This window comes from Stenella coeruleoalba, assembly GCF_951394435.1.
Source record: "Stenella coeruleoalba genome assembly, chromosome: 4".
Taxonomy (NCBI): Eukaryota; Metazoa; Chordata; class Mammalia; order Artiodactyla; family Delphinidae; genus Stenella; species Stenella coeruleoalba.
The window spans coordinates 108,337,587-108,349,762 of NC_137149.1; the positions used below are offsets into that span (position 1 = coordinate 108,337,587).

Here is a 12,176-nt window from a genome sequence, read left to right on the forward strand (position 1 = left end):
TTGGGTCTTCATTGCTGTGCGTGGGCTTTCTCTAGTTGTGGCAAGCAAGGGCTACTCTTGGTTGTGGTGGCTTCTCTTGTTGTGGAGCACGGGCTTCTAGGCATGCGGGCTTCAGTAGTTGTGGCACACGGGCTCAGTAGTTGTGCTCGCAGGCTCTAGAACGCAGGCTCAGTAGTTGTGGCACAGGGGCTTAGTTGCTCCGCGGCATGTGGGATCTTCCCGGACCAGGGCTTGAACCTGTGTCCCCTGAATGGACAGGCGGATTCTTAACCACTGCACACCAGGGAAGTCCTGCTCCTAAATCTTATAAAGCACAGAGGGAAAACTGCCACATGCTGGGCTTTTAGTCACCTATAATCATTCATTCAGCCAAATCATTCATTGACTAAATCATTCATTCTGCCAACAGACTTTTATTCAACTTTGGGGATTCAAAATTTACAAAGGCAAGGTCTCTGTCTTCTAGAAGTTCACAGTCAAATAGAAGATGCTGTGGCCTTATAATCCATGCGTGCATTTATTCAGCGTGCTCTAATCCATTCAGCAAATATTTGGAGGGCATCTGTTATGAGCCATGATTAAAGCAGGTGGGCAAAAAGCCATTTCTTGTCTTGCGGAATTCAACCAACTGGGGCTACAAACCCAAATAAGTAATTAAAATATAAATTATTGTGACTTATCACAATAAAAGTAAGTACAAAACTCTCCAGGAACTTGGAGGAGAAAGTGAATATTTGGCTAGGAACGTTAAGGAAGATTTCTGGCTTGGCAAGAGGTTAAGAAACAGGAACATTGATTCTGTGATCTGAAAGAGACAGGTTCCAGTGCCACCTCCTTATCACTCTAACCTCTCTCAGTCTAAATCACAAGGTTGTGAATACGAATGGGATCATATCTGTGTCGTACCCAGGACAGTGTTGATTATCATAATTAGCGAAGTGATGGCGTTCTTTAGTTGGAAATGAATCAGGCATATGTTCTAGGTGAGGAAAATGACACATGCAAAAGCCAGGAGATGTAAAAAAAAAGCATAGCGTATCCTGGAAACGAATGAAATAGAACAAAATTGATAAAGTTGGTCAAGTAAAATGCCACAAGGTCCTTATTGAGGTAAGGTCAGGATTTCATTGCTTTTGCTCAAAAATCACTCCCTACACCACCTACAAAGAAAAATAAGATATAAAAGCCTTTGATAAAGTAAATCACAATGCTGAAAAAAGACAAATAGGAGTAGCTTTCTGAGTATAAGCCTAGGTAACATTTTACAGTTTTTATCAAAAAGTGAGTCTGCATGGAAATGGGCTTTCCAGGGAGCTAGAGACAAAGATATGATTAAGAGATTCCTGACACTCACTGTCGTTTCTCCCCTTGGATGAAGTTGTGGCTTTGTCAACGTTGAATCTGGATCAAGAACGAGTAGAACGCCACGTTTGTAAACATTCTCTTGAACAGAAGGCCAGAGTTTGTAAATTCTTCAGGGATGGTGCTGTAAGTTTACACATAAAAGTGCAGTGGTGGCACTTTTCCAGATCCAAGGCACCTCTGCCATGCAGGGACAGTGCCGCCAGAGCAGCTGTGCCCACCAGAAATGCTAGAGGCTGGGAGAAGCTAGGCTTTGTGGCCACTCTGCATCCTGTGAAATCTCGAATCTGTATTAGCTCCCCAGGGCTGCCTTCAAAAACTACCACAAACCAGGCCCCACAAACAACAGAAATATATCGTCCCACAGTTTTGGAGACTAGAAGTCTAACACCAAGATGTTGTCAGTCCCATGCTCGCTCTGAAACTGGAAGGGGAGAATCTTTCTTTGCCTCTTTGGTGGTCATCAATCCTTGGCATTCCTCGTCTTGTAGCTACAGGACCTCCATCATCATGTAGCACTCTCCCTTTGCGACTGTTGTCCAAATTTCCCCTTTTCATAAGGACATCAGTTATATTGGATTAGAGCCCACCCTAATGGCCTCATCTTAACTTGATCCCATCTGCAAAGACCAGTTTCCACATAGGGTCACATTCCTAGGTACCAGGGATTAGGATTTCAAACATCCATTTTCAGTGTAATATAATTCAACCCATAACAGTATCCTTGGTGAATTAATTTTGGAACTGAATCTAACAGTGTGTGTGTGTGTGCACGCACGTGTGTGTGTGTGTGTCTGTGTCAGTGGTGGAGTGAGACAGAGTCCCTCTTTCACCTGTCCAACACCTACCTGAAATAATACAGAGTCATAAAACTAATATATCAGAGTGCCTTTGACTCACAATGTTTAAAGTCAATTTAGGTATCATTTGTGAAGTGAGGAATAATTTGCTATGTCTAGAAAATAAGTTTGGGCCAATTATGAGATAACAAGGTATTTGTACATAACCATTTAGGGATTGAGGAGCCATTGATGTTTCTAAGTAACAAAGTGATATGAGTAGACTTGGTTACAGAAAGGTTGCTCTGGCAATAGTGTGTAATGAGTAATTTTCCAGGGCAAATCTTAGAGGCAGAAATAGGAATTAGAAAATCACTGCAAGAGTCTGGAGAAAGAAACTGACTGGGGAGGGCTGGGGATATAGGTGTATATGGCAGTGGACAGGTATGCTGGACCAAACAGTGACCAGAAAAAGGAGAGGAGGGGAGTGATTAGGAACATTCTGAGTGACATGTTGGATGTGACTAGTAAGAAAGACAGAAGAATTGAGATCGACTCTGAGGTGATGAGCTTGGCTAAGTGGGGAGAATATGTCACCATTAATGGGGATGGAAAGCACAGGAGAAAATGCAGATTTTCTAAAAAGTGAAGTGCATAACAATGAAATATAGAGGGTGCTATACAGGGATAACAAAGGCATGAATGTTATTAAAAATATTTGTGAAAAACTGCCTTTGCCTGGGCAGTTATGCAAGGACACTGAGGTGCAGTGTCCTCTACTCTAAAGGTCTGCAGTTACCCACACTCAAAATGACCCAAAAGATTGATTTGTCCTCTTTACTATCAACTTGCCCCATTCCCCCACAAACAGTCCTGTATTCCCTACCTTGGTAGGTAGCACCGTCATTTACCTGTCTCTTAAGCCATGAATCTGTTACCTCCCTCTCCCCAGATCCTCATATCTAGTCATCAAGTCTTGCATCATCTTATACATCTCTTGAATTGACCTGGCCTCTTCATTTGCATGGAGTCTGCTTTACTGAAGGTTCTAGTTCACTCCCATCTGCATCATTGTCACAGCACCTTACCAAGTCAATCCCCCGGTGCACTTGAACTCACTCCAATGACACAGCCGGAGTGCTCTTTGCAGAATGCAAGTCTGATCCTATTGCTGTGAGACGTAGCAATCTCATATTACTGAGACTCAGCTTATCCACACTAAGACATTTCCCTGCCCCCTGCCTCACAGCCTGCCAAACAAGGTCCCAACTCCATAACATGACCTACAAAGCCTTGGATGTTTTTACTCCTGCTTATCTCTAGACTTTGTCTCCTTCTATATGTGTTACCTTCCGCACATTTTAGCCCATTTAAGAATTGTGGAACTTTATAATCTCTGAATATTTCTTGCTTCTGCTTTGCATGGTGTTTCGTCCACCTGGGTGTCCTTCCCCCGCTGCTCCCCTAGAATCCCCTCCCCTTTCATGCTCTCCCTGACACTTTCATGCATAACTCATCTCACTCTCTTTCCCTCTTCTACTTCTGTATCATGACATGCTTCCCCTGTTCCACTTACAACAGCACTGTGTCATTTTTGATGCAGCTGACTCCGCAGGTCACCCACAATCTCCCTGAGGGCAGGGCTGTCCAGATTCCATTCCACAAGCAGACTGGGCATCTGTTTTGTTTCATGCACTGTCTTTCTGCTCAAGATACAAAGATGAATGGGTTCCTCACTTCAAGTTTCTGAAACCTGTGGACCAAAGAATTGGATAATTCAAACATTGAAAAGGAGCTTATCGCCTAATAGGAGAGTCAAGAAAAATAAAAATGTAGAAAAAAAAAATAAGTTGGCACAGTCAAAAGTGAATTATTACAGGTCAGAATTTTAATGGGTTTGGTTAAAAGCCACTGCAAGACATACAGACCAGGATAGCTACAGTATTATCTTTAAGGCAAACCATATAGATCAAAACAGAACAAAATGAGAGTGAATTTCCAAATATAAAAATGATGACATTTTTCAATTCTTTTGAAGAAGTCACTAGACCAATACATTGCCTCTGACATTTTATTCACACCAACTAAAGTAACTCTCAACTCTGCTTTGCTCCACTCAAAATGGAGAAATGGGGCTTCCCTGGTGGCCGCAGTGGTTGAGAGTCCGCCTGCCGAAGCAGGGGACGCGGGTTCGTGCTCCGGTCCGGGAAGATCCCACATGCCGCGGAGCGGCTGGGCCAGTGAGCCATGGCCGCTGGGCATGCGCGTCCGGAGCCTGTGCCCTGCAACGGGAGAGGCCACAACAGTGAGAGGTCCGCGTACCGCAAAAAAAAAAAAAAAAAAAAAAAAAAAAAAATAGAGAAATGGTATACAAATAAGTGCATTTTAAAAAATAGTAGAGTAGCTAAGGTATTCATTTTCTGATCAGAACTGGCCTCCGGAATCATATGACCTGACTTTTGACGGACAGAAAACTTTTCCGCCACTGCAGTCAGCACCTGTAATCTAGCCACACCCATTTCTCCCTGGAGTCAGTGGAGTCAGGTCCAGTCAGAACTTCCCTGCTCCTCTCTTGCTCTCTAATAGCCTTCTTTGTTCTTTTTCCCGCCTTCTAACCAGATTTATTAAACATAACAAAAGTCTCTCTACAAAGCGACCTATACCTTCAAAACATGCTAATACCATACGCTAACACATATATATGGAACCAAAAAAAAAAAAAAAAAGGTCCTGAAGAACCTAGGGGCAGGACGGAATAAAGACGCAGACCTACTAGAGAATGGACTTGAGGACACAGGGAGGGGGAAGGGTAAGCTGTGACAAAGTGAGAGAGTGGCATGGACATATATACACTACCAAACGTATATACACTACCAAATCGATAGCTAGTGGGAAGCAGCCACGTAGCACAGGGAGATCAGCTCGGTGCTTTGTGACCACCTGGAGGGGTGGTATAGGGAGGGTGGGAGGGAGGGTGGGAGGGAGGGAGACGCAAGAGGGAAGAGATATGGGGATATATGTATATGTATAGCTGATTCACTTTGTTATAAAGCAGAAACTAATACAGCATTGTAAAGCAATTATACTCCAATAAAGATGTTAAAAGAAAAAAAAAAGAAAAGAACAAAGAGAGGGTTTTCGATTTAGAAAGAAATTTCCAAACTCTCATTCATTGGCTGGAGAAATGAAGAGACATAACCAAGTCATACATGGCTTATTGATAGCCGTGTGGGACAAGAGTCAAGAATCTGTGATCTCCAGCTCATTGGACCAAAAAACAAAACAAAACAAAAAGCTATTTTCTTAACTAGTATTTTGATAAGTCAATCCATAGAATGTCCAAAAGCAGCTTACTCTAAAATTAATGGAAAAGTGTCCAATGCACATTCCATGACTTGCCTAACTACTGGAACTCTCGCAGTTCTATAAGATAATTAACACAAGGTATGATTGAGTCCCTGTGACAGGCTGCTGGGGAACGGATACGAAATGTCAAGAGGCCATTTTGTGCACCGCCGTTGTAATGCCATCGCGTTTCTAGATGATGATAATGTTCCCTGATTCTAGACACACCATAGGAATATCAGTGGGGGCCAAGGTCAGCTTAGCTGCTTGCTGGGCTAGAACAAATATCACCCCAGCATGCTCAGCTGACAGGGTTCTGCAGCAGCCCAGATCGAGTCCTTGTGAACCTGTGCACAGGACTCCAATGGTGGATGGATTCTTCACCGCATCCTTCAGGTGCTGCTCCAAGATCGCCTCCATCCCGCTGTCCGCCCCCCGGGCAGGACCCCGAGGTGTGTCACCTTCTCCTTCTTTGTTCTGAAGTTCCAGTCCCCAGTTTAGCTTGCAGGTTACTGCATGGTCTGCAGATCCATCAATAGGAGGCAGCCTACTTTCAGTCAAAAACACTCCAAACACTTTCCCTTCTCAGGGCCTTTGTTAAAGGCTAGATTAAACAAAAAGGCTCAGCAGGTCTAGACCAGCAAAACTATCTTGAAATTATTCAATATTCAAAATTTCAAAAGTGAAAACACTAACCTAGTCGTGGTGGAAAAACTGTGAATCTGGTGGAACTTGCTTCCACCTATTTTGTGGTTTAGTCCTGTTTCACTTTTGAATTACATCGCTATTACATGTGTCTTGGGGAAGAGGAAAACAATAGTCTTTTCAGAATTTAAGTCTTCTTTAGATCTTAATTTAATCCTGTTTTCACTGTGTGAATGAAGGCGTCTCCTTACCTTCCAGCCGTGGGTCTCACCTTCCATTAACCTTACTTAGGGAAGCCTTCTTGACCCTCCTGCTCTACCTCACTCCCGTTAAAGTGGCACTTGCTCCTCTATTCCTCCCTTCCGTGGCCTCGGTCTGGGCTGCCATCATCCTTGACCTAGACTACTGTAGCAGCTGCGTCACTGGTCTCACTACTCTTACTTCTAATCCTTTCAATCCATTCTCCACACAGCAGCAGACTATTAGAATAGGTCAGATCACTCTCTGCTTAAAATCCTTCAGGGTCTTCCCACTTCATTAGAATAAAATCCCCACTTCTCTCGCTGTCCCACGAAAGCCCTGTGATCTGGCTCCTGCCACCCACCCACCCCCAGCCCCCGACAGCTCTGGTCACTGGATTTCCATTAAGGTTTCTTCTCCATCCGGTCGTGATCATTCACCCTCAAGACTTTGCACTTCCTGTTTCCTCTGACTGGAAATTTTCTACCTCTTCCTAAAATGACAACTTCTTTCATCTTCAGATCTCAGCTGAAATATCACCTTCTCTATGGAAATCTTATCAGCTCACAGCCTCTAAAGATGGTCTCACTTTTGTCCCTTTCTTTGTTCGTTTGTTTTCCCGTAACGTTTATCACAAGTTATTGTTACGTCTTTGTTTATTTGTAATTAATTAACTTATTGGTCTTTGGGGCTGAAAGTGAGCTCCATTAAAAAAAAGAGGTGTCTCTGACTCATTCACATTGGTATTTCCGTTGTCTAGCACATTAACTGGCTCATAATAAGCCACTCAATACATATTTATTGAATGAGTAATCCTTTATTACACACTTTATGTATATTTATATAAAATTTTACAATTTTAATTATGTTTGTATGTGTTCTTTTATTGACTTAATGTCTTCTTCTACTTTACTAAAGTTCTACAAGAGCAAAGATCAAGTCTACTTTGTTCACTGATGTGTTACTGGGACCTTGTAAGTAATAAGGCCCTTGCCGTTATTTATTTCGTAAGTAAACGCATTAAATAATTATCAATCAATGGAAGACACTTAAAAAGGTAATACTAAAGAGTCCAGATAGGCCACTGAGTTATAAAACAAAGCAGATGAACTCTGCTTTCAAAATCCTAAACTGGGGAAAGGCAGGTTTCAGCAGGTAATGACTTCCTATAATCCCTTTAATTGCTTAATTCTATCTATAAAAATTAAGATCTAATAACCAGCCTGTTGGATAGAGAATTAATTTTCTTTTTTTTTTTTAAATCAAGGATCCAGTCTTGTATGTTAGCATCTACTTGAAACGAACTTGGTTTATGGGGATAGAATGTACTTAAAAACATCTATGATGTTTAACAACCTAGTCCTTATTTTTTGGATATTGGCCTCAATATAATCTTGATGGAAAGTTCTGTTCAAGAGGTTTCCAGAATTGATATTAGAGCATAAAGTTGGCCTACACTTCTGATCTGTGGGAAAGCTTTTGTGCCATAATGTCAAATGGCTACTGTGGTAAATGACAAAAATGACCACGAGACCCTGTACCTCCTTCCACCAAGCAGTGGAGTCCATTTCCTAACTGTTGAATCTGTGCTGGCCCTGGAACTTATTTTGCTCAATAGAATACGGCAAGAGTGATAGTGTGCCAGTTCTAAGTGTCCATTTCAAAAGACCTTATAGCTTCATTCTTACTCTCTGAGAAACTTGCAAATGCCATGTGAACAAACTTGGCTAGCCTGCTGGAGGGTGAGAACACAGTGAGAGAGACCCCAGTTCTTTCAGACACCTCAGCGGAAGCCATCATAATCAGCTGGCCTGGCCAGTCCACCAGCTGCCTGCAGAGGCATGAGAAAGCCCAGCTGTATTAGTCTGCTAAGGCTTGTACACACACACACACACACACACACACACACACACACACACACACACACACACACACACACTGGAATATAACTCAGCCATAAAGAAAGAATGAAATCTTGCCATTTGCAACAACAGAAATGGACCTGGAGGGTTTATGTTAAGTAAGTCAGACAGAGAAACACAAATACTGTGTAATTTCACTTATATGTAGAATCTAAAAAAATGAAACAAACAAAACAGAAACAGATTCATAGATGCAGAGAACAAATTAGTAGTTGCCAGAGGGGACAGAGGTAGGGGGGTTAGGTAAAAATAGGTGAAGGGGATTGAGAGGTACAAATTCCCATTTATAAAATAAATGAATCATGGGGATATAATATGCAGCAAAAGGAAAATAGTCAATAATATTGTAATAACTCTGTATGGGATTAGACCTGACTTATCATGGTGATCACTTTGTAATGTATTTAAGTGTCAAATCACTACCATAATATTGTACATCAACTCTGCTTCAATTTTTTTTTTTTAATGCAAAGTACCACAGACTGGGTAGCTTAAACAACAGAAATTTATTTTCTCAAAGTCCTGGAGGCTAAAGGTCTGAGGTCAAAGTTAGCAGCGTTGGTTCCTTTCGAGGGCTCTGAGGGAAGAATCTGTCCCAGGCCTCTCCCCCTGGCTTGTAGACAGCTGTCTTCATGTTGACATAGTGTTCTCCCTGTATCTTCACATCATCTTCCCTCTGTATGCATCCCTGTCCAAATTTTCTCTTCTTACAAGGACACCAGTCATATGCAAATATGCATTTGAGTGGCCACATGGGGGGAATCATGCAATTCAGCTTGTAACACTAGCCAAGATTGGTAAAGCAAGGAGAACTGCCCATCTCAGCCTAGCCCAAACGGCTAACATACAAAATAGAGAGCCAAATAAATAGCTGTTATTTTAAGTTACTAAATCTTAGAGTAGTTTGTTACCCAGCACAGGTTAACTGACACAGCCATATTTAATTGAATTTCAGTGCATTTACTACTTGGTTTTAAGACTGTAGACTATAGCAGTCTGTTTGAGCTGCTATAACAAAAGATGGGTGGCGTAAACAACAAACATTTATTTCTCATATTTCTGGAGGCTAGGAAGTCCAAGATCAAGGCACTGGCAGGTTTGGTGTCTGACAAGAGCTGTCTTCCTGGTTCATAAGATGGCCATCTTCTCCCTGTGTCTTCACATGGAAAAGGATGAGGGAGCTCTCTAGGGTCTCTTTTATAAGAGAAGTAATCCTATTCCTGAGAGCTCCACTCTCTGACCTAATCACCTTCCAAAGGTCCCTCCTCCTGATACCATCACTTGGGGATTAGGTTTCAACATGTGGATTTGGAGGGAAAACAAACATTCAGTCTTTGGCAGTCGACTTTCCAGCTATCGCTAAGTGAGTTACAACAGCTGTGCTGGTTACATGGAAAACTTACCGTGATAAACATTCACTGAAAACATACTTAATCCCTCTAGTACTCCAAGGATGAGCTAGTTGTAATTTACCACAACTAGTTAATTTTTTCTTTCAGGTTATCCTTTGTGAGCTCCAACAGCAGTGATCACTTCAAACTCAGATTTAGTACTTTCCTATCGATATCTCTGCCAAAAGTATGTTCTTCAAGGTATGTTCTTAACCAAGTTTAACAAGGCCTATTTTCTAAAAAAATCAAATCATCACACCTCATAATACCCTCACATAGATAGAAAGCATGTTTTTTTTATTTTTATGTGTAATGTTCATCTCTAAATACCAATATTTTCACCAAACTTAGTCTTGAGAAGTTAAATTTCATGCATGTAAGAAATGTTTCCCCAACTGAGTAAATATTAAAATGAACAATTCTACTTTTTGACAGACAGTGTTAAATGTGTTTGGTCATCAAATATGACTTAGTATTACACAGGGTATCCTAATGTTTCAGGCAATATCTCAGAGCTCGTATGAATCTCCCAACCAACTGTTGCTTTGAAGGGCAGTTTCTTCACCTAGTAGGAAGTTTTTCTAGTTTATTCACCTTTACTTAGAGTTCCATATTTTCCTCTTTTAATATTTCCTACATATTTAAGCACAGCTAAAAATGTGACCAAAAAATGTTCTAAAAGTTTTACTTGGTTACGAAGCTTTTCTATTCTCATGCTGGGAAACTGATAATTTGTGATTCTAATTTTAACTGGATTAATCTCATTCAAAAACCCTTCCATGCCTATTGCACATGTTATTGTCCAACTTCATGAAGAATTTAGCAACTACTCTATGTGGAAAATGCTGAGAATTGAGATGTTTTTGCTGTTGAAGGAACATTACTCATGCTCTAAAATGCAGTTTAAACCTAAGTCAATGTTATATGCAAGTTAATTTTTATTTTGAAAATACTTTTGTAAAAGTTTAGTTTCTTTAGGATTCTTGAACAAAAATCATAGACACTCCTACTCTCAAAAGTACCACTATGTTCCCACCACCACAGTTTCTCACTCTATTGAGGGCTAGTTACTGTTCAGCTTCAAAGCGTCAACATTTTCCCCTTGTGGCTATCTGGGGACATGGCTAGGTTTTGCCATTCCTTGAGGGTTACACTGCTTTCCTTTATGCATTGGCTTTAACTGGGTATCTGCCCTTTCCTATGTTCCAGGAAGTCTGCTACTTTCTACCTGGCTCTAATTCAGTTTGTTAATATACAGCATTTATCTGGCTTATGGACATAGAGTAAATCCTGGATAATTTCATCTACGCTTGCCAATTGACTATACCAGATAAGAGCCTTACCATCAACATTAGGCTGCCCAGAAATTCTTTTGTGCTTTGACCTTTCATTTTAATAGTCTGTAGCTGGACAATGTTGGTTTGGCATATAATCATCATTTCTTTGGCTGGGGCCCTCTTTCTGTCTTTCATCTCTGGTAGTGTAATAACCTCTCTACCATCTTTTTTCTTTTTTAAATTTTCTTTTTATCTTTGCATATTGGAGGACATGAGAGTTCTCCAATTTTGCTTTGCTTTCTTCCTTACTCTGGAAATGCTCTAGCTCCTTCAAGGGTCTCTTTCTCATCTAATTTCCTTGATTTTGCCAGAATCAACAAGGAAGCATTTCTTGGTGTCATCCTTCCTGAGCAGAAAGTCTATGTGCCAGACCATATTAGACAATTTTTTTCTCCAGAACTATCTAAGTTGAAGTGACATTGGTGTCTGTGTTCTTGCAAAAATCGCCATTGGAATCCCCCTCTTCAAGACTTCCAGCAGCTTCCCCTGTTCAGAAAATACTTCTTTCCCACTCAACAAATTCTCCAGAGATCTGGAAAGAATGTTTCTCTGTCCAGGAATATCAGTTCGTCTAAAAACAGAGAAACAAATAAAATGTGTGTCCGGTAACAGCAGCCAGAACTGTACCTTTACCTTCCCCTGATTTACCATTTGAAATAAATGATTCTGATAGTTTTAATGATAAATGTAACTCATGTCAGCTAAACTAATCAGTCATTGTGAGGGTCAGAATAATCTTAAGGCAGGTTTTGTCCTGGGGTCACCCTTTGGCGCATCAGATACCACCTGGGACTGCCTGTATCGCTAGATACACGAAGATCACTAAATATTTGAAAATGGCTAGGAAACCTTTTTAGGCATCAGATATCCTCAGAAATTCAGATAAATTGGTGGGCTTTGGTTTGTTTGTTTGTTTCTTTTTGCGGTACGCGGACCTCTCACTACTGTGGCCTCTCCTGTTGCGGAGCACAGGCTCTGGACGCGCAGGCTCAGCAGCCATGGCTCACGGGCCAGCCACTCCGCGGCATGTGGGATCTTCCCGGACCGGGGTACGAACCCGTGTCCCCTGCATCAGCAGGCGGACTCTCAATCACTGCGCCACCAGGGAAGCCCTGGGTTTTTTTTTAAGAAAATAGAAGGTAAAAATGCTTAGAT

At 41.4% G+C, this 12,176-nt stretch overlaps 1 protein-coding gene across 1 annotated transcript; it reads right to left on the reverse strand.

Annotated features, from left to right (window-relative positions):
• Positions 1–5,678: 5,678 nt before the first annotated feature.
• On the reverse strand, positions 5,679–6,006 carry LOC307185799 (ragulator complex protein LAMTOR5-like; the record flags this gene model as incomplete). Its single annotated transcript, XM_079920334.1, has 1 exon — positions 5,679–6,006. Exon 1 carries the CDS (start codon positions 5,904–5,906, stop codon positions 5,679–5,681), a length of 228 nt encoding a protein of 75 aa, XP_079776460.1. The 5' UTR covers positions 5,907–6,006.
• Positions 6,007–12,176: the final 6,170 nt, after the last annotated feature.